Source organism: Garra rufa, chromosome 11 (genome assembly GCF_049309525.1).
Source record: "Garra rufa chromosome 11, GarRuf1.0, whole genome shotgun sequence".
NCBI classification, from domain to species: domain Eukaryota; kingdom Metazoa; phylum Chordata; class Actinopteri; order Cypriniformes; family Cyprinidae; genus Garra; species Garra rufa.
The window spans coordinates 33939603-33959389 of record NC_133371.1 but is presented as its reverse complement, the minus strand read 5'-3'; the positions used below and the strand labels follow the sequence as shown (position 1 = coordinate 33959389).

Genomic DNA, 19787 nt, shown 5'->3' with positions numbered 1-19787 from the left:
TTTTGCGTAAGAAGTACACACGGATTATCAGAAAAACTTGGTTTGACAGCAAGCCTTTTTAAGGGTCTTATACCATAAAAATCCCCTTAGTTTCTAATAACTAGCTCTGTACAGTGTACAAGCAAGTTACAATTAATACACAGCACTTCATTTTGTAACTGAAATGTCAGTGTCACTTTTGATCAATTCAATGCGTTATTGTTATCCTGTCACTAGACAATACACAAGGCAACTGAGACTTGAAATATCTCAATGCACAGTCTGATTTGAGTCACCTGTTAGTAAGTAGGCTTGTCAATCAACACTGACGGTGTGATTATAGCCATTCTGCTCGAAGAAAAGTGGATCAAACACTTCCTTTCAAAGACTTTTCAAAAGATGGTATGAAACCTCAAAAGATTGTTTTCAACCTCTGCCGCCTCAATATATGAGTACATAAATGCATAAACAATCTGCAGAACTGCTCTGAAAGTCACTTCATGAGCATTTGAGAAAAAGTATCATCATATTATATACAAACAGCAACCTAAAGGTCTTCCAAGCAACCCGTCAAAATGAAAATTTGTTTTAACTTGAAGAAACTGTGACAGAAATATTACTATATTACTACTGATAATACTACTACTAATAAAATTGTTATTAAATCATTGTTTTTTTTAAAGAAAAAGTTCACTTCCAGAACAAAAATTTACAGATAATTTACTTACCCACTTCCAAGATCTTTCTTTCTTCTGTCGTAAAGAAATTATGTTTCTTAAAGGAAAACATTTTAGGAATGTTCTCCATTTAGTGGACTTCTATGGTGCCCGCAACCTCAAATGCTCATCTTGTCTAGCTCTGATAAGACCCTTTTACCTCAGCTGGGATCATTTAGAGCCCTTTGAAGCTGCATTTAAACTGTATTTTGGAAGTTCAAAATCACGGGCACCATAGAAGTCTATTATATGGAGAACATTCCTAAAATGTTTTCCTCAAAAAACATTTACAACTGAAGAAAGAAAGGCATGAATATGTTGGATGACAAGGGGGTCAGTAAATTATCTGTAAATTTTTGTTCTGGAAGTTCTGGAACTTCTCCTTTAAGAAAAATTATTTACCAGAAGGTATTTACCAGAAAAATGTAAATACACAATACAGTATTTCAGGGGGGAAAAAAGAAGAAAGAAATTAAACAACAACAATTTTTTTTTTAATCAAATGAATTAATTAGAAATGCTTTTGATTATGAAAACTGAATGAATGCAATAACATGGAATCCAGAAAATGAGTGGAAAGCACAGAGGTAAAAATAAAACTAAATTTGACAAAAAAAAGTAAAAAATAGTTTTTATAGACTCTTCAAATTTATTTTTTCTGAAACTTTCAACAAAATGCTGTTAGATTGTGTAAGTTTTATGATTTCAATTAATAAGTTAATTAATTAATCATTATTTTTTATTAATATTTTTAATTTAACTATTAAAACAGAGTCTAGAGAAATTAAAAACAAACACGGAATCCAGAAAAATTAAAGCAGAAAAAAAAAGGACTTCGGGAAAAAATAAAACAGATTTCATAGGGCTCTAATAAACTAATGGAAGCCCATTTCCACCACTGAATAAATGTTTTTTTTTAAAGTTATTGTGACAATTCTGACTTTTTTCCCAGAATTGCTTAACACAAACTCGCAATATTGAGAATTAAGTCAGAATTGCGTGATATAAACTCGCAATTCTGAGAAATGAACTCGCAACTGTGTGGTATAAACTCGCAATTGCGAGTTAAGTCAGAATTGTGAGATATAAACTCGCAATTCTGTGAACATATCAGTCTTTTTTTTCTCCTCAGAACTGGAATTGCATGTTTATATCTCACAATTCTGACTTTATTTCTCTCAATTGTGAGTTTATACCCCGCAATTCTGACTTTATAACTCGCAATGTGCACTTACATCTCACAGTTCTAAAAAAAAAAAAAAAGTCAGAATTGCGAGATGTAAACTCGAAATTGTGAGAAAAAGATTAAAAAGATGTCACAAATACCTTTTTTTATTTTTTATTCAGTGGCGGAAATGCGCTTCCATATAAACTAATGCACTTCCTCAGGAGAAAAAAAAGTGCACTTCCATAAATGTACTTAAAGTGATCTATTTTCATGTAATTTTAAACTTAAAATACTAAAAATAATTCTTTAGTACTTCTTAAGATAATTGTAAGAATGTCTACGTCTAAGAAGTGTACTCAAATGTGCTATTTTGGGACACAATGAATATGAACTAAAATGCGCTTTTAATATTCTATCTCTATATTTAAAAAAAAGTAATTTAGATACTACTTGTAGTACACTTAAACTCTCTAGTGTTTGAAAGACAGGGTTCAAGTGTACTACAAGTGGTAACTAAATATACTTTTTAATACAAGGATAGTATGTTTAAAGTACAAAAGTACAAGTTCATATTCATGGTGCTCTAAAATAGCACATTTGTGTACACTAAGATGTTCTTAAAATTATCTTAAGAAGTACTAAAGAATCATTTTTAGTATTTAAGTACAAAATTAGTGCGTGTAAATGGAGCACTTTACTGCTGCCTTCATGTGCTATCGTAATTATGGTAAATACCAAAATCCGACATCGAAATTGCACATGAACACCCACTCACGTTGTAATTTCCACTGGAAAGCTCGAAATTTTTTATGATACCCGAGTTGCCGAGATGGGATAAACTTTGACCTTTCAACATGGCGGACAGCAACGAAACTATACTGAATGATAAGCATCGCATGATGTTAAAAGTTCTCTGCTGTTTAGTTGGTTAGTTTGTAGCCCCCATAATGCTGGGGCATAAAGGATTTTAATAACGTCGCTATTTAAACGTAGTGTTGTCTTTAAAAATACCGTTAAGAGAAGATGCTAGCTTGTGCGGTACAGTGTTCTGAAGGAGGCAATTTTCTCATGTTATTTTATTTGGTCTGTTTTACCAAAGTAGCATGTGAGGACAAATTGCGAGTCCGCCATGTTTCTTCACTACGACAACAAAAGCACCTGAACACGACACACTGGTAATTTCCACTTCACAAGTGGAAAGCATCATCTTTCCCATATCACATGAAGGCAGCATAAGTACATTATGGAAATGCACTTTGTGAATAGTTACGTTTTTTTTTTAAATGACAATTGTCAGATCTAGAACTTTTATGGAATGTTTTAATCTGGTACCTTAAATGTAAATAAATCAAAACCTTGTGTGGAAACTCATGTTATTTCTAGAAAAGTGTGTTTTTGGTCAAACATTGGACACATGTTCACAATTTGCCTCATTTTTGTTCCTGCACGTTCTGTTGATCCACATTAATATCACTGTTTAACACAAACAAAGCAGCAAACAACTCACTGGAGGTTCTCTCTCTGTCTGGAAAGCCTTTTATTATGAGCTAACAACCATGTAGCGTAGATTCAAGCTACGCTCAGGATGCTTTGCATTGCAGATTTTTGCAGGGCTGGAATTTCCTCTCATGGCGGGAACATGGTGGCTTCCAGTCTGCGAAAAGCGATAACACGTTCTTTATGAAGCTCATATTTCCTCTCTGAATCGTGTGAAGTCAAACAGAGGAATCAACTCTGGTTTAGATCCACCAACATCAAAATACTTTAAGCACATGTAAAAACATCATGCTGTCAAACAGCAAAGAATTACAGAGCAAGTATTTTTCTAAGACCACAGACAAAGGAAAATCCTGAAGTATGTGTTTCAACAATCCTCCTATGAGAAAACATGCCAATAATGACATTAAGTGGGAGGAAATTGAACGTGAGACATGAAGGCTGTCCTTTGTGTGGAAATATTTTCCGGGACTCACAGAACAAGCCAGTAAGATAAACTGCTAAAAAGAAACTGTGTTTCTGAATGTAAATAAATATTACTATTTTTACGGTCCCCTCAAAATGGCTCAAGACGGCATAAAAGGTTGTGAGCATGAGATTGAAAATAGGGGGGGAAAGCCTAATGGCCTTTCAAATCCATCAGACGGGCACCTAAGGGCATCATGTGTATGAACTTTATCCACTACACACTCTGTTTGAGCCGTATTAGCTACTCTCCCTCTCTGAACCGCTCTGACTGACTGACAGAAAAACCTCTGCTGGCACATGTTGGGGAAAAATAGCAGCCTTCGGGTCATTCATCTCAACAGAAATAAAAGCATTTATGGCAGGCGAGCCATGTAAGCCAGCAACTTTGCCTTAGGTCAAGCTAAAGCAAGCAGGGAAGCATGCCGGAGAGTCACGGGAAAGACATTTTTAATGGACCTGTAAGCACATGTTCATCTGATAAATAAATATGTATACCAAGCTTTCGAGTAAATGCTGATAGTAATATTTGGATGAAGAGTGAAGCCTTAAAAAAATCTTCAAAAGGAATAAAAAAAAAGAGATTTGTATCAACCAATAAATTAAAAGGTAAAATCCTATATGATTTCATTTATACTAAATTAATTCAAAATAAAAATAGAAATGAAAAACAATTGTTGTAAATGTACACTACCAGTCAAAAGTTTTTAACAGTAAGATTTTTTAATGTCTCTTCTGCTCACCAAGCCTGCATTTATTTGATCCAAAGTACAGCAAAAACAGTAAAATTGTGAAAATCTTTACTACTTAAACTTACTGTTTTCTATTGGAGCAAATTTTTAAATATAATTTATTCCTGTGATCAAAGCTACATTTTCAGCATCATTACTCCAGTCGGACTCGTCAGTGTCACGTGCTCCTTCCGAAATCCTTCTAATATGCTGATTTGAAACATTTCTGATTATTATTATTATCAATATTTCAAACAGTTGAGTAAATTCTTTGATGAATAGAAAGATCAGCATTTATCTAAAATAAAAAGCTTTTGTAACATTATACACTATACCATTTAAAAGCTTGGAGTCATTAGAAATTATAGAAATTAATACTTTTATTTAGCAAGGATGCTTTAAATTGTTTAAAAGTGATAATGAAGACATTTATAATGTTACAAAAGATTTCCATTTCAGATACAGTTCTTCTGAATTTTCCAGATGCAAAACGATTAGTCGCTATTAATCGATTCAAAATAAAAGTTTATGTTTGCATACTATATATGTGTGTAACGGTGTATATTTATTATGTATATATAAATAAATATATGAATATATAAAAAAAATACTTGTGTGTATTGTATGTATTTGTATGTAAACACTTGACTTGTAATTAATTTATATTATATATAAATCTAAATATTTTACATATAAATCTAACACAATTTTCCTTAATATATACGTGTGTGTATTTATATATACATAATAAATATGCACAGATACACACATACAGTATGCAAACATAAACTTTTGAATCAACTAATCGTGACTAATTGTTTTGCATCTACTTTCTATTCATCAAAGAAATCTGAAAAAAATTCTCCTCAGCTGTTTTTTTTAACATAATAATAATAATAATAAATGCAAATCAGAATATTAGAATGATTTCTGAAGGATCATGTGACTGTAGTATGCTAAAAATTCAGCTTTGAAATCACATTAATGAATTACATTTTAAAATATATTAAAGGTCCCATATTGTACACATTTCTGGAGGTTTATTTTAGTTGTTGATGTCCTTAAGAATATATTTTTCCGGTATAAGTGCCAAAATCCATCTCAATATATTTTTACAGCTCCTTTTTTAGGAGCTCTGTCAAAAACAGGTCGATTTTGGCCCATCTAATTAATATTCATATGCCTCTCTTCTGATTGGCCTGTTGTTTTCTGAGTGACGCACAGTCAGGCCAATCACAGGTAACTACGGTCATGTATGCTTTAGCCGAGCCCAGAGCCATAGAGAGAGCCTAGCCTGCTGATACTCAACAGAATATTTCAGAATGATCATTAATGGTTTATCTTTTTCAAACACCGAATGCAGTAGCTACATAACTGTTGCTTTAGTAAAGCACCTTTCACAATGCGTGCTGATTCTGGAAAATTACGGGAACGAGCGCTGTGTGAACAAAAGCCAGAACCATAAAGGCAGTGTTGTAGTGATGATGCACGTTATCATGCGACTCTTCACAACGAAAAAATACGTGCAAAGTGGAATGAAGCGGCGATCGGGCAGAGCCAGCTCCTCACTATCAGCGCTGAAGCACAGTTTGTTCAGGTTAGTTTCAGTTTAGTGAAACGTACGCGTCGCATTACATCTCACATCCAAACGTCACATGTCTTTATGGGTTGTGTGTAAAGCACGCACAGATTCCAGAAAACAACTGTGAATGAACCAAATCAAACAACTCCGGAAAAAATCATGGGACACATTATCCGTGTATTTACCGGAATCGCTGTGTGAAAGAGGCTGAAGTTGACGTGCCGCTGGTCTCTTATATTCACGTTGTTCTGAAGCCTGTGCAATGATGTAGTTTCGACATATGTCGACTGAACAGGGTTTTCTCGACTTGTTTTCGTGTTGTTGTTGTTGCTTAGCAATGTTATGGACACGATATTGTCTGGGTTTGACAAAAGGAGGGTGGGAAGGTGGTTGGTGACTGAAGGCGGTGACTGAGTAGATCGGACGTCACATCTTTGCGGAAGTCACAGTGGCTCGTGAAAATGAACAGCTACTTTAAGCAGGCTGTTTGCAGTTTACTGTGGATTGACTGTTTTGAAACTCATATGGTAGTTACATAGCCCCTAGACCTCAGTTATCATGAAAAAAGCCAGGAAATTTCGATTTTGACAATATGGGACCTTTAAAATAGAAAAATAGTAAATATATTTAAAAATGTTATGGTTTTGCTGTACTTTGGATTAAATAAATGCAGGCTTGGCGATCAAATGTTTTAATTGTTAAAGAAATTCATGCTTGTTTTTAGCAAGGACATGCTAAATATAAATTGATCAAAAGTGACAGTAAAGATGTTTATTTATTTTTGTACTTTCTATTAAAAAGAATCATTAAAAAAATGTATCATGGTTTTCACAAATAATAATTACCTTAATTACGTTGATAATAATGAATGTTTCTCAGCCAATCAGCATATTTCAATGATTTTTGCATGATCATGTGACACTAAAGACTGGAGTTATGGCTGCTAAAAATTCTGCTTCGCATCACAGTAATAAATTACATTTTAAAATACATTAAAACAGAAAGCAGTTATTTTAAATTGTAATAATATTTCACAATATTACTGCTTTTACTGTATGTTTAATCAAATAAATGCAGCCTTGCTGAGCATATGAGGCATTTTCCAAAAACATCACAATTTCCAATGACTACAAACTTTTGAACAGTAGTATCATTCACCAATCCAAAGAATACCATGCTATTACCATGGTACATGTTCAACACTTGAAAACCCTTACTGCCATGTTATATCCCTTTTCCTCCAATTGTAATATGTTTTGATCAGATTGCTTTGTGCCAGTAGTGTTTATACAGCATCTTTAACACTGAGAAATGCTATGCCTGGTTTCACGTGGATGAAAAAAGCAGTCAGACGTGTTCACAGCGTCTGAGCCAAGCAGAGAGTTATAAAAGATGTTTGAGTCTCATGCAAGTACTAGAGGAACACAGATGTGCACTAGCCTTCAGTCAGCCTGTGCATGTGGGAGGAGGACAGCCCCAGCTTACAACAGGCTCTTTTTCTTACATGTCAGAAATAGAAAGAGAATGGAACATTATTTTTTTTTTTAAACTTAACTCTTACATATTTGTGGCTATATTGGGACGTCACTAAGCAGAATTTTATACATAAGCAGCCAATGAAACACCATGGCTGACTGTTTTCATAAAGGGACACCCATCTGAAATATCCTGTCACTATACCAAGCCAAGGCGTCGTCGTCGTAGAATATGATGCATCATACTTCACATAACCACATGGAGTAGAGAAGGGATGTCTGCCTGTATTTAGGGGCGTTACATATGCTATCAATAGCTAACTGTAAAAATAAAACAAATTCCAAACTGCTTAGGTAAATGCACAGATGTGTTATATCAAACACAAATATCAAAGCGGATAAAGGAAAAACACATGTGTGTTTTGGCCCTTCAAGATGGTAACAGAATGTTACATAACAAATAAAGATGGCTGATGAAACCTGCAGGCTTTCTTTAGGCTGCAAACACAAGAATCAAACAGCGAATGATGCTCTTTGAAGTTTTCAATAGAGGCAGTTACTGTAAACATCACACCATTTACACAATATCACAGATGACAGTGTGACAGTCACAGACATGGACTTAAATTACACATTTAGAAGTTACAAGGTAGCTTAAAATTACAAAAACTTCAAAAAGTAAAGAAACGGCACGTAACACATTGAATTAAATGTTAAACGTTAACGAAAAGTTGAAATAGTATTTTCTTGTACACTAGTCAAAAGTTTTTGAACAGTAAGATTTTAAATGTTTTTTAATGAATCTTCTTCTGCTCACTAAGCCTGCATTTATTTGATCCAAAGTACAGCAAAAGCGGTAATATTATTGCGAAATATTTTTACTATTTAAAATAACTGCTTTCTATTTGAATTTGTTTTAAAATCTATTTTATTCCTGTGATTTCAAAGCTGAATTTTTAGCATCATTACTCCAGTCTTCAGTGTCATGATCCTTCAGAAATCATTCTAATATGCTGATTTTACTATTAATATCAACATTTAAAAAATAAAGATATCAATATTTATTTTTTTCAGGATACTTTGATGAATAGAAAGATCCAAAGATCAGCATTTGTCTGAATTAAAAAGCTTTTGTAACGTTATACACTATACCATTCAAAAGCTTGGAGTCAGTATAATTTTTTTTTTGGGGTGGGGGATCAAAAGTGGATCAAAAGTGATAATAAAAACATTTATAATGTTACAAAAGATTTCTATTTCAGATAAATGCTGTTCGTCTGAACTTTCTATTCATCAAAGTAACGTAAAAAATTATGTTTTTATGTTTTTGGGCAGCAAAATCAGAATATTAGAATGATTTCTGAAGGATCACGTGACTGGAGTAATGTTCAGCTTTGAAATCACAAGAATAAATTACATTTTAATATATATTAGAAAGTACAAATATTTCAAAATTGTTTCGTTTTTTGCTGTACTTTGGATCAAATAAATGCAGACTTAGTGAGCAGAAGAGACTATTTAAAAAATATTATAAATCTTACCGTTCAAAAACTTTTGACTGTGACTAAGTCACACTTGTTTTATTTTCAACTTTTTTTTTTACAGTGTAGGTGAAAACCAGGGTTAACTGTCACACTCTTGACTACAAAATTATATCTGAGAGGCAGTTTATTTTTCTAAGTCAAGTTCTGTATAGACACAGACCTTAAAATGTTGGCTACAAAAATAAACTCCTTTATTCCCAGGAAAAAAAAAAGCTGATGAAAATCCTCACACATTGAAGTTTTTCAGCTAATTTTAGCATTAAAACAATCACATAAGACCTAACAATTCAAGAAAAACAATCATGTAATGTTAATTTCTCACATGATTGCACATAAATTGCCATTACATGGTTTTAACTATTACAAATTATGACAATATTAGGAATTTTTGGAGGATTCACAAAAGTCATGTAAAACTATCATGTAAAGTAACCATACAGTTACTGATGTATTGAGTTTTTGACAACTTCCAAGTGACAACATGCCACCCTATGCCCATCCAAAAACGTACTTGCTTCTGCACACTACAAACTATAAGTAACTCCAAACATAAGTCTGTACTCTGTACAGCTGAAAAGTAACAATTACGTTCTGTAATCTTGGTCTCAGTCCAGATCTCAGGTGAGGATGCGGTAAAGGAAACTCATGTAAGAGCAGCTCTTGTTCTTCTGTGGCTACGTGGAATGTGTGAATCACTTCTTCGCAAACACAGCTGTGCTTCAAATACCTAGTTCTGCTCTTCAAATCACACCTCATGTTTTTATTTTGCTTTTAAATAGTTTAAAACAGACCTTGCGCTTTGTTTTATTGCACAATACCTACAAACATCACTTTGTTGATCCTGGTTTCTGAATATAACCTCATACACATGTACGTAAACGTTGTAATCAATCCCTTAGGCTATGAAAATATACTACGTGTGAAGTGATGATAATATAATATACTAAAATATACAATCATAAATACACTTTTATACACTTCTGTCATATACTTTTAACAAAAAAAATATTTTTACACAAATTACAAGCAAGTTTCCCACTCTGAGGCAAGTTTGGAAAGCCACGCAAATTCACAAAGAGCTAATAATTAACGTTATCCGTTATTCTGACAAGAAGTAAGCTGCGGTTTCTTACCGAATCTGGACCGCCGTCTAAAGTGTGAAAAAATAAATCCGTGGAATCTTTTCCTAGTCTTTACGAGATTTGCTCTTTCCGTAGTTGGTGTTCCCACCTCGCCAGCGCCATGTCGACAATGAGAGTGGGAATGTGGGACGTCAGAGGAGGGAACGTCCTAGTACGGAGAAGGCTTGCTGTTTAATATTCATGAGCCGTGTCTTCACCATTGGATGGCCACGGAGCTATCTAATTAATATTCAATCACACGGGTTTCGCCATAGGCAGAGCCATATAAAAAGAGAGTTGCGACACTCCCATAGGCTTCCATAGGAACTGAGGAATGCGGAAGTAAAGCGTGTCATGGAGCGGTCAATAGTTCCAAACAACCAATAGCTCCTCCATTGAAGCCCATTCATTTCAGCGCTTCTCAAGCACAGTCGCAAGTATATTGAAGAAATTACTGCATTTCTTAAAATTTTAACGCATCAGTTGACCTCTCGAAAAACTGGCCAATAGTGGTGTTTTATGAAGCGTGTTATAGTTAATGTTTGTCGTTAAAAAATAAACAGTTAAACTGTAAATGCAGCTGGATAACATGAGAAACACCGTAATAGCGACCATAACCAGATACTAGTTGTCATATTTTTATGTTTTTAGTCTTTCTGCAATCTTTCTCTCTCTGTAGGAGGTTGAATGAGTTTCAGTAAAGACTGCATTCAAGAAACACGATAAAAATGTATGCTGAATGCAATTCGTTGCCTTGTGTTTTTTTAAACATTATTTTCATCTTTTCTATTATGTTAAATGCCATTTTTGCTTGCCTTTTATATTCACTTATGTTGTATATTTGAATATCATAAAACGAGAGTAAATTACTTTTTTTTTTATTTAACATTAAATCGTTAAATCGAAACATACTGTATAAAAAAGAGTGTTTGATCATGTCCAAATACACATGCAGATGTATTTAACCTTAAATCTTACACGAACTGTAATCTAAATACTATATTAGAAAATTTTATCTTTTAAATGGTCAGGATCATTATTGCACATATTAAGTACAAAAAAACCTCCCCAAAATATTTACTAAATAGAACTTAACTATATATATTACAGTTATTTAATTGAATAAAAGTTACACTTAAGGTGTTTTGGTCACATTTGACTGCCAAAGAGTATGAGAACATATTAATTATGTCTCTTTATCACTCCCCTGAATAAAAAGCGATTGTAAAGCGTATTCAGAGAAGTTATCAATACACAATCAATGCACATTATGTGTTAATAATTACTCGAAATTGCTGCAAATATAGTAAAACTGCTGTCTATCCTATTTAACTCCATTCAAACACATTGACAGCGCGGAGCTGTTTGGAACTATTGAGAGCTCCATGAACCACGTGACCGTGCGGCGGCGAGATCAAAGCGTGTCGCAACTCTCTTTTTATATGGCTCTGGCCATAGGAAGCGTATCAAACTGCGTCACGGCTATCTAATTACTATTCACAAATGAGCCTTCGCCATAGTAGAATCATTAACGTATAAATGGTGTTTGGTTGAGTTTGGTTATATTTGTGAAGCAATATTTCACTCATAAATATAATGAAACGTGGAAAAACAACTTTTGACCACTTTAGAAGTGTTCGTCATGAATTAGCCAAATCGTAAATTAACTAGATTATTGTATTGAACCATTTTTGTCTGTGACATTAAAACTAATATAGCGACACCAACATGAGTTTTTGCTCGAATCTATTTTATTAGCCAGTCATTTAGTCTTTTATTTTAATCTAGCACACTACTAACTATTTTTTGTCAGTAAACAGCTGCTGGAATAGTGCAAATACCAAATGCAATTTGACAAGACGAGACAAAAAATATTTCAGATTTTGTGTATCAAAACCTTCTGAGAAATGCAGAACAATTGAAGACCACAATTGTACAATTGTTCATTGTAGAATACAGACAATAAGGAACTGAAGATGAGATATCAAGTCAGAATACATTTGTTTCTGTATAATAAGTAGCTTAATATGTCAAAAAAAAAAAAAAAAAAAAGATTGTATGTGCTTGTACTCTACCAGTCAAAAGTTTTTGGACAGTAAGATTTTTAATGTTTTTTATGGATGTCTCTTCTGCTCACCAAGCATTTATTTGATCCAAAGTACAGCAAAACAGTACAATTTTGAAATATTTGTATTATTTAAAATGACTGTTTTCTGTTTGAATATATTTTAAAATGTATTTTATTCCTGTAATCAAAGCTACATTTTCAGCATCATTACTTCAGTCGTCAGTGTCACCCTTCAGAAATCATTCTAATATGCTGATTTGCTGTTCAAGAAACATTTTTTTATTAATATTACCAATATTTAAAACAGCTGAGTACATTTTGTTCAGTGTTCAGTATTATTTGATGAATAGAAGATCCAAAGATCAGCATTTATCTGAAATAAAAAGCTTTTGTAACATTATACTATACTAACACTATACTATTCAAAAGCTCAGAGTCAGTATAACCTATTTTATTTTTTATAAATAATACTTTTAGTTAGCAAGGATGATTTAAATTGATCAAAAGTGGTGATAATGACATTTATAATGTTACAAAAGATTTATATTATAGATAAATGCTGTTTTTCTGAACTTTTAATTCATTAAAGAAACCTGAAAAAATTCTACTTAGCTGTTTTCAACAATAATAATAAATGTTTCTTGAACATCAAATCAGAATATTAGAATGATTTCTGAAGGATCATGTGACTGGAGTAATGATGTTAAAAAAAATCAACTTTGAAATCACAAGAATAACTTACATTTTAAAATATATTCAAATAGAAAACAGCTATTTTAAATAGTAAAAATATTTCAGTTTTACTGTTTTTGATGTACTTCAGATCAAATAAATGCAGGCTTGGTGAGCAGAAGAAACTTAAAAAAAAAAACATGAAAAAACTTACTGTTCAAAAACTTGACTGATAAAATGAATTTGACTCCAAATGAAAGTTATGAGATGGCACAAGAATCGGATCATTATTTCAGTATTTTGTATTTAACAGGCTAATCAAATTCAAAAGAATATTATCACAATTTTTGATTATACAAATACATTACACAACTTCAGAAGGTGGGACTTAGACTAATATTTAAGCAATAATTGGTTTCTCAGTAGAAGTTCTTGTGCTTGGCAGTGAAGTACATTCTGATATAACACTCTGAAAACAGCCTCATAAGAACCTAATTAACCAATTATTTACAGTAGCTATTTAGGTTAACTTTGTAAAAGTTCTATAATGATTTAATAAAGAAAAGAAAAGAAATAATGATTCAAAGTGTGGTAGGACATTATTTCAGTACAATCAATCAATCAATCAATATAAATAAACATATATTTTACATCTAACATCAGGAGAATTAGAATCAATTTAAATGTCATTGATTGTCCATTTATAGTTCTACATTACAGCAATATTTCACCCAAAAATTACATTTGCATTTAAATGTATTCCTCTCTCAGACTAAGATACAGATAAGTTTCTTCTTCAACAAAACCAATGGATCCTCTGCAGTTTGTTTCTTACAAACACGCAGCTTTTTGCTGCACAAAGTGTAAATTAATAGACTGAAGTCAGTGGATTATTTGTGGATTATTGTTTTTATCAGACATTTGAACTCTCATTCTCTACATCTTGGATGGTCTGAGGGTGAGTAAATATTCGCAAATATTCACTTTGTGGTAAACTATTCCTTTAATTCAAAATAATCACACTGACAAATGCATGAACTTCTCAACTGTAAGTCATTCATAACAGCCAATCAATGCTGTAACAGCCATGACCTCATTTATGCTGAATGTAAACAGACCCACAGCTTTACAGTACTGTATGGCCTTTGAGAGGCCTCTCCATCTTCACTGTGTTTGGATCACACTCCAACATCTCTCTGATCCACTCATCATTCAGCGCACCTTCAATGAATTCCTCTTGACTGATGACAGCTATAGAGAAAAAAGAAAAAGAATTACAAGGAGACTGAAACTTCTAAACTGCCATTTTCTAGCGCTTTGGATTTCTAGAGTGGTTGAGATAACTTCAGTACTTCAGATAGCAATGTAGCTTGTATTGATAGCACATAGCTTACCGTTATTATCTTTGTCCAGGCGTACAAATATCCTATTGGTGCATTCTTCAGCAGTCAGTGGATCAGGTTTGGTCAGAGAAGCTGCAACGCTCATCTTGTACACAGCCTGAGTGAGAACAGGCATTAAATTGTGATTATATAATGCCCCCTAGTGGAGGATTTGCAGAAGCGCGTAAACAAACTGCATTTATAACTCATATTAACGATTATACGATCAGATTATAACCGCAGATCTTCAGCTATAGTTAGGCTACTTACCTGCATGATTTCAAGCATCTCTGAACGTGTGATGGCTCCATCTTTATCTTTATCATAGAGTTTGAATGACCAGCGCAGCTTCTCCACCGTCGTTCCCTCAATCAACATGCTGATAGCTGTCACATATTCTCTGAAGTCCACAACTCCGTCCTGTTAAGTGGTAATCATATCACACTTTATTTATATTTATATAACACCAATTATGATTTGGAACAAGAGTTATTGTAGAATGAAGAGAAGAACTTGTTGAATGAAGTCGTTATTTTTGTTTTCTTTGCGCACGAAAAGTATTCTGGTAGCTTCGTAAAATTAAGTTTGAACCAAATAGTCACATAAACTATTTTAACGAGGTTCTTACTACTTTTCTGGGCATCGAACGTGTCAGTTGTGATACTGTCTATGCAGGGACAGAAAGCTCTTAGATTTCATCAAAAATATCTTAATTTGTGTTTCGAAGATAAACGAAGGTCTTCAGGTTTGAAACACAGAATGTAAACAATGCCACTGACTGAACCGAACGAAACTCGTGTATTTTGCTGATTATTGCTGCTAAAAATGGTTAATTGTTGTCATGTTTTGTGTTTTACTAATCAGTCAGACCGGGAAAAACATTTGGAGTAGGCTACTGTAGACAGTGTTGCCAGATCAGGTTGACGAAAACCCGCCCACTTCAACAAAAACCAGCCCAAATGTTAACTGCCAAAATAATGAGAAATTTTTGCCATGTCAAGGTTGATAAGGACCATTTTTATCTCTTTAAAAAAAGAATAATGACAAAATAAAATAAAGATAAATCAATTTCACAGGAATATGGATCAAAACAGTCCGAAAATATGTGTAAAATGTTCAGAAATCTTTTCAAAGTGGAAATTGACCAATGACTTTAACCCTTGGAAAAACGCATGCATCATTTTCAATGTCCACAGTAAAAAATATGCTAATTTCTGTGCAAAAAGTGCACAAATAAAGTGATGAGAAACTAATGTAATGTAAAACCCCGTCACTCACAAGTCATCACGTCTCACTTACGTAAAAGACGTAAATTGATTGACAGGTCTCTGTTAAACTAAACCAGTAAGGGTTACGTTAAGCGAAAATGAGTTGATGACTGCGCTACACATTATATTACTGTGATACTTTGAGCTCGAACATACTAAAATAACATGACTTATGATAAAAGTGAAGAAAAAAAAAAAACTGATTGGGCGTCTTTTAATTTTTTAAAGCAGCCCAAATTTTGTCTACCCGCCCAATGCGTTATTCTCCGGTCCAAGCCGATCAAAAGAAGCCCAATTGGGCGGAAACCCGCCCAATATGGCAACACTGACTGTAGACTGCCAAAAGGTATAACACATCAAGGAGAAGAGTGCAAAAACTGTCTGAGGAACAAAAGGCGTTTGTGGTTGGCCAAACTAAACCAGGATTTCCAGGGGAAGAATCTTGACAAGATTTGTTTGTTCTTATCATTTCTAGTCAGGTAGGTGAAAGATTAGGCTAATATCTTGCATCTTGACCACTTATTAACATTAGTTTGTCAAAATAGTGTGCCCTTTCCTGCTTACTAAGTCCTTCTCTATATGATTTAGCAGCTTACACACATTTTTTAAGCGGTTTAGACAGCAAAACAACATATTCAGAATAGTACATTAACCCTCTATAACCAGTTTAAGTAAATTAGATTGTAATTATAACAAAAACAAAGTGTGACCATGTAATTTTAAGATACAATATATTAGTATTTTTTCTCATCTTGAACCATTGATAAACATTCATTGAGTTTGAGGTTAGTGTAATGTTTCTGCATTTGCAACATGTTTCCCACAGTATAGTGTCTTTTGTTACGCCTCCGCCTTTTACAAGTATTTTTGTAAGAGCAGGTTTAAAACATGACAACATGACATGTGTCAGGCCTCAAAGCTTTGTTGGTTTGGAGCTGTTTAATACCCCATTGTTATCTAGCGTGCGGAATATCTGCTCTGCGTACTCCGCTGACTCTTTTCCCACAGTTCCGTTGCAGAAGTGACGTCTGAACTCATGGAGGGTGATCAGTCCACTGGGACACTCATTCAGGAACTTCCTGTCAGGCATAAGCACATAAGTGGACATAATTGATAAAATATTGATTTATTTCATCAATCTGAAGAGGTACACTATCAGTCAAACGTTTTTTAAACAGTAAGATTTTTAATGTTTTTTTAAAGAAGTCTGTTCTGCTCACCAAGCCTGCAATTATTTGATTCAAAGTACAGCAAAAACGGTCAAATTCTGAAATATTTTGACTATTTAAAAGAACTGTTTTCTATTTGAATATTTGTAAAATGCAGTTTATTCCTGTGATTTCAAAGCTGAATTTTTAGCATCATTACTCAAGTCACATGATCCTTCAGAAATCATTCTAATATTCTGATTTGCTGCTCAAAAACATTTATTTTGATGTTGAAAACACCTGAGTAAATTTATTTTAGGGTTTTTTGCTGAATAGGAAGAAAATAGAACTTGTTTGAAACATTGTAAATGTCTTTATAATCACTTTTAATCAATTTAAAGCATCCTTGCTAAATAAAAGTATTAATTTCTATAATTTATTTCCCAAAAAACAAAGCATTACTGATTAGCTTTCGAATGCTTGTGTATAATGTTACAAAAGCTTTTTATTTCAGATGAATGCTAATCTTTGGACCATTCTATTGATCAAAGTATCCTGAAAAAATCTTGTTGTTTTCAACATAGTAATAAGCAAATCAGAATATTAGAATGATTTCTGAACGATCATGTGACTGGAATACTCATGCTAAAATTTAGCTTTTAAAGTACAGGAATAAATTCATTTTAAAATAAATTCAAATAGAAAAGAGTTGTTTTAAATAGTAAAAATATTTCAAAATTGTACTGTTTTTTGCTGTACTTTTAATCAAATAAATGCAGACTCTGTGAGCAGAAGAGACTTCTTAAAAATCATCTGTTCAAAAACTTTTGACTGGTAGTGTATAATATTAATGCTGACAGTTAAGACTTTGTCAGCATTATAGCATGATTTCTAGAGCACAGTTACATTCTGAATGCTTACTAAAAAGGCATTTGTCTTATCATGCACATCATGAAATCAAACGTTCCAGGAACAAGACAGCAGTAAAAGGTCAAATAAAAAAGGACTCAAATAAGCAGATGACCTACTTATGCTGTGATAGAGCTTATATGGTTTTACAGTCATGGTTGGCATTATATGGTCTACAATAAAAATCTTCAGTATGGAATGACGCATTCTTGACACATTTTATGGCTATAATTACTCTTCAATAATAAAGACAAGGAATAAGGAGGTTTGCTGTGGATAAAAAGCATCTAGCAGATGAAATGCAACCATGCTTATGCATCCGATTTTTACTACCTCCATCTCTTAAAGCCCAGCTGTAGCCATAGTAATCACCTAGTTAATATTTTGCAAACTTACCTGAACCATTCATAAAGCTCGGTGACGTAGGTACCACCTTTTCTGCAGGGTAAGGTTGCGGCCTGTCCCATCTTCATCGGTGCAACAAAATCAACAACGGCAGAGATGCATATATAGCAAAGCCCAGCTTACTTCTCTCTCACTTAATCATTCTTACCCAGACCCTTCTGCATCTGTGAAATTAAACTACAGTAATCTCCCTGCAGGAGGCCGATAGGCAGGTGAATGACACAAATTAATTACCTCAAAGACACACGAGTGACACTTGAAATCCTCCAGCTTTTCCAGTCCTAGCAGCAGTCACAACTCCGCATAATAGTATAAAAAATGAACAGTTGCAGCTCCATATTTTCCAATTGAAGTATCAAAAATGTGTGTCAGTTGCTTGTGAGCGGAGTTGTTCTGGTGACCTAGTTAACAAACAGTGAAAACCGATTTGCGCACACAGCTAAGGAAGCTTGTGAATATTCTCAGAAATGTGAATGGGGACATAAAAGCCATCAAAGATGTTCACGGAAGGTTGCGGTTTAGCTAGACTCGATATTTGAGTCAGCATTGTTCTCATTTCTGATTTAACCACTGATGCACTCAGCAGCTTAAACTAGTAGCATTAAGGTTAAAGGTCAAATAGAAATGACAGGTAGAGGAATTTACTGAAAATGTAATTGAAAGAAATTGGAGGAAATCAGCTAAAAAGCTCAATAAAGAGCGCTACAGCTTATGCAAAATTATTTTACATTAAAGCATGTTTTGTTCATTTTGTTTTAGTATTTGTCCATTTTTTGTTGGTCATTCAGCTGTATTTCTGAGTATTTGATATATTATTTGAATGGTGTTTGAAAAACAGAACCGCTAAATTCAATATTTTTAGACATATAAATACATTTTTATATATTTTTATATCTGAAGGCTCATTTGAAAAATGTTAATTTTTGTCTTGGTCGTTTTGAACTTTATATTTAGAAAAATATTTTTGCATAAGCTGTAGCGCTCTTTATTGAGCTTTTTAGCTGATTTTTGCAGACCAAAAACTGCATTTAAAAAAAACCTAAATGCATTTATTCGACCAAAAATGCATACAAAAACTGTAATATTGCAAAATATTGTTGCAATTTAAAATAACTGTTTTCTATTTGAATATATTAGAAAATGTAATTTATTGTTGTGATGGACAAGCCACATTTTCAGCAATAGTTTTTTTACATATTATGTATATGTATTAAAATGTTTAATATGTATCAGAAATACATATAAAAATGTAATATTGCAAAATATTATTGCAATTTTAAATAACTTGTATATTTTAATACATTATAAAATGCAATTTATTCTTGTGATAAGAAAACTACATTTTCAGAAAGTTTTTATGCATTACAGTTTTTTGTATATGCACCAAAATACATATAAAACTATATTATTGCAAAATATTGCAATTTAAAAATAACTTTTTTCTATTTGAATATATTATAAAATGACATTTATTCTTGTAATGGGAAAGTTACATTTTCAGCAACATTTTTAATGTCTTACGTTTTTTTTTTTGTATGTTTTTATATGTATTAGTTGATCAAAAATACATAAAAACTGATATTAAAAAATAAAGTTGTGATTTAAAAATTACTGTTCTATTTGAATATATTATAAAATGTAATTTATCCTTGTGATG

The 19787-nt window shown here is 33.0% G+C and overlaps 2 protein-coding genes across 8 annotated transcripts in view; both read right to left on the bottom strand.

Annotated features, from left to right (window-relative positions):
- ppfibp1b (PPFIA binding protein 1b) overlaps positions 1–10409 on the bottom strand; it is a 43063-nt gene extending 32654 nt beyond the window's left edge. For all 7 annotated transcript variants that reach the window (XM_073850354.1, XM_073850355.1, XM_073850357.1 and 4 more), the window contains exon 1: positions 10291–10409. The gene's annotated coding sequence lies outside the window, so the exon portion shown is untranslated. The remainder of the gene's footprint in view (positions 1–10290) is intronic.
- A 2956-nt stretch (positions 10410–13365) lies between these two features.
- Positions 13366–18243, bottom strand: LOC141346180 (guanylyl cyclase inhibitory protein). The gene is made up of 5 exons (XM_073851091.1): positions 18122–18243; positions 16615–16747; positions 14671–14820; positions 14413–14518; positions 13366–14269 (listed from the first exon to the last, which is right to left on the bottom strand). The coding sequence occupies exons 1-5, from the start codon at positions 18196–18198 to the stop codon at positions 14145–14147; spliced, it is 591 nt and encodes a 196-aa protein (XP_073707192.1). The 5' UTR covers positions 18199–18243; the 3' UTR covers positions 13366–14144.
- Positions 18244–19787: the final 1544 nt, after the last annotated feature.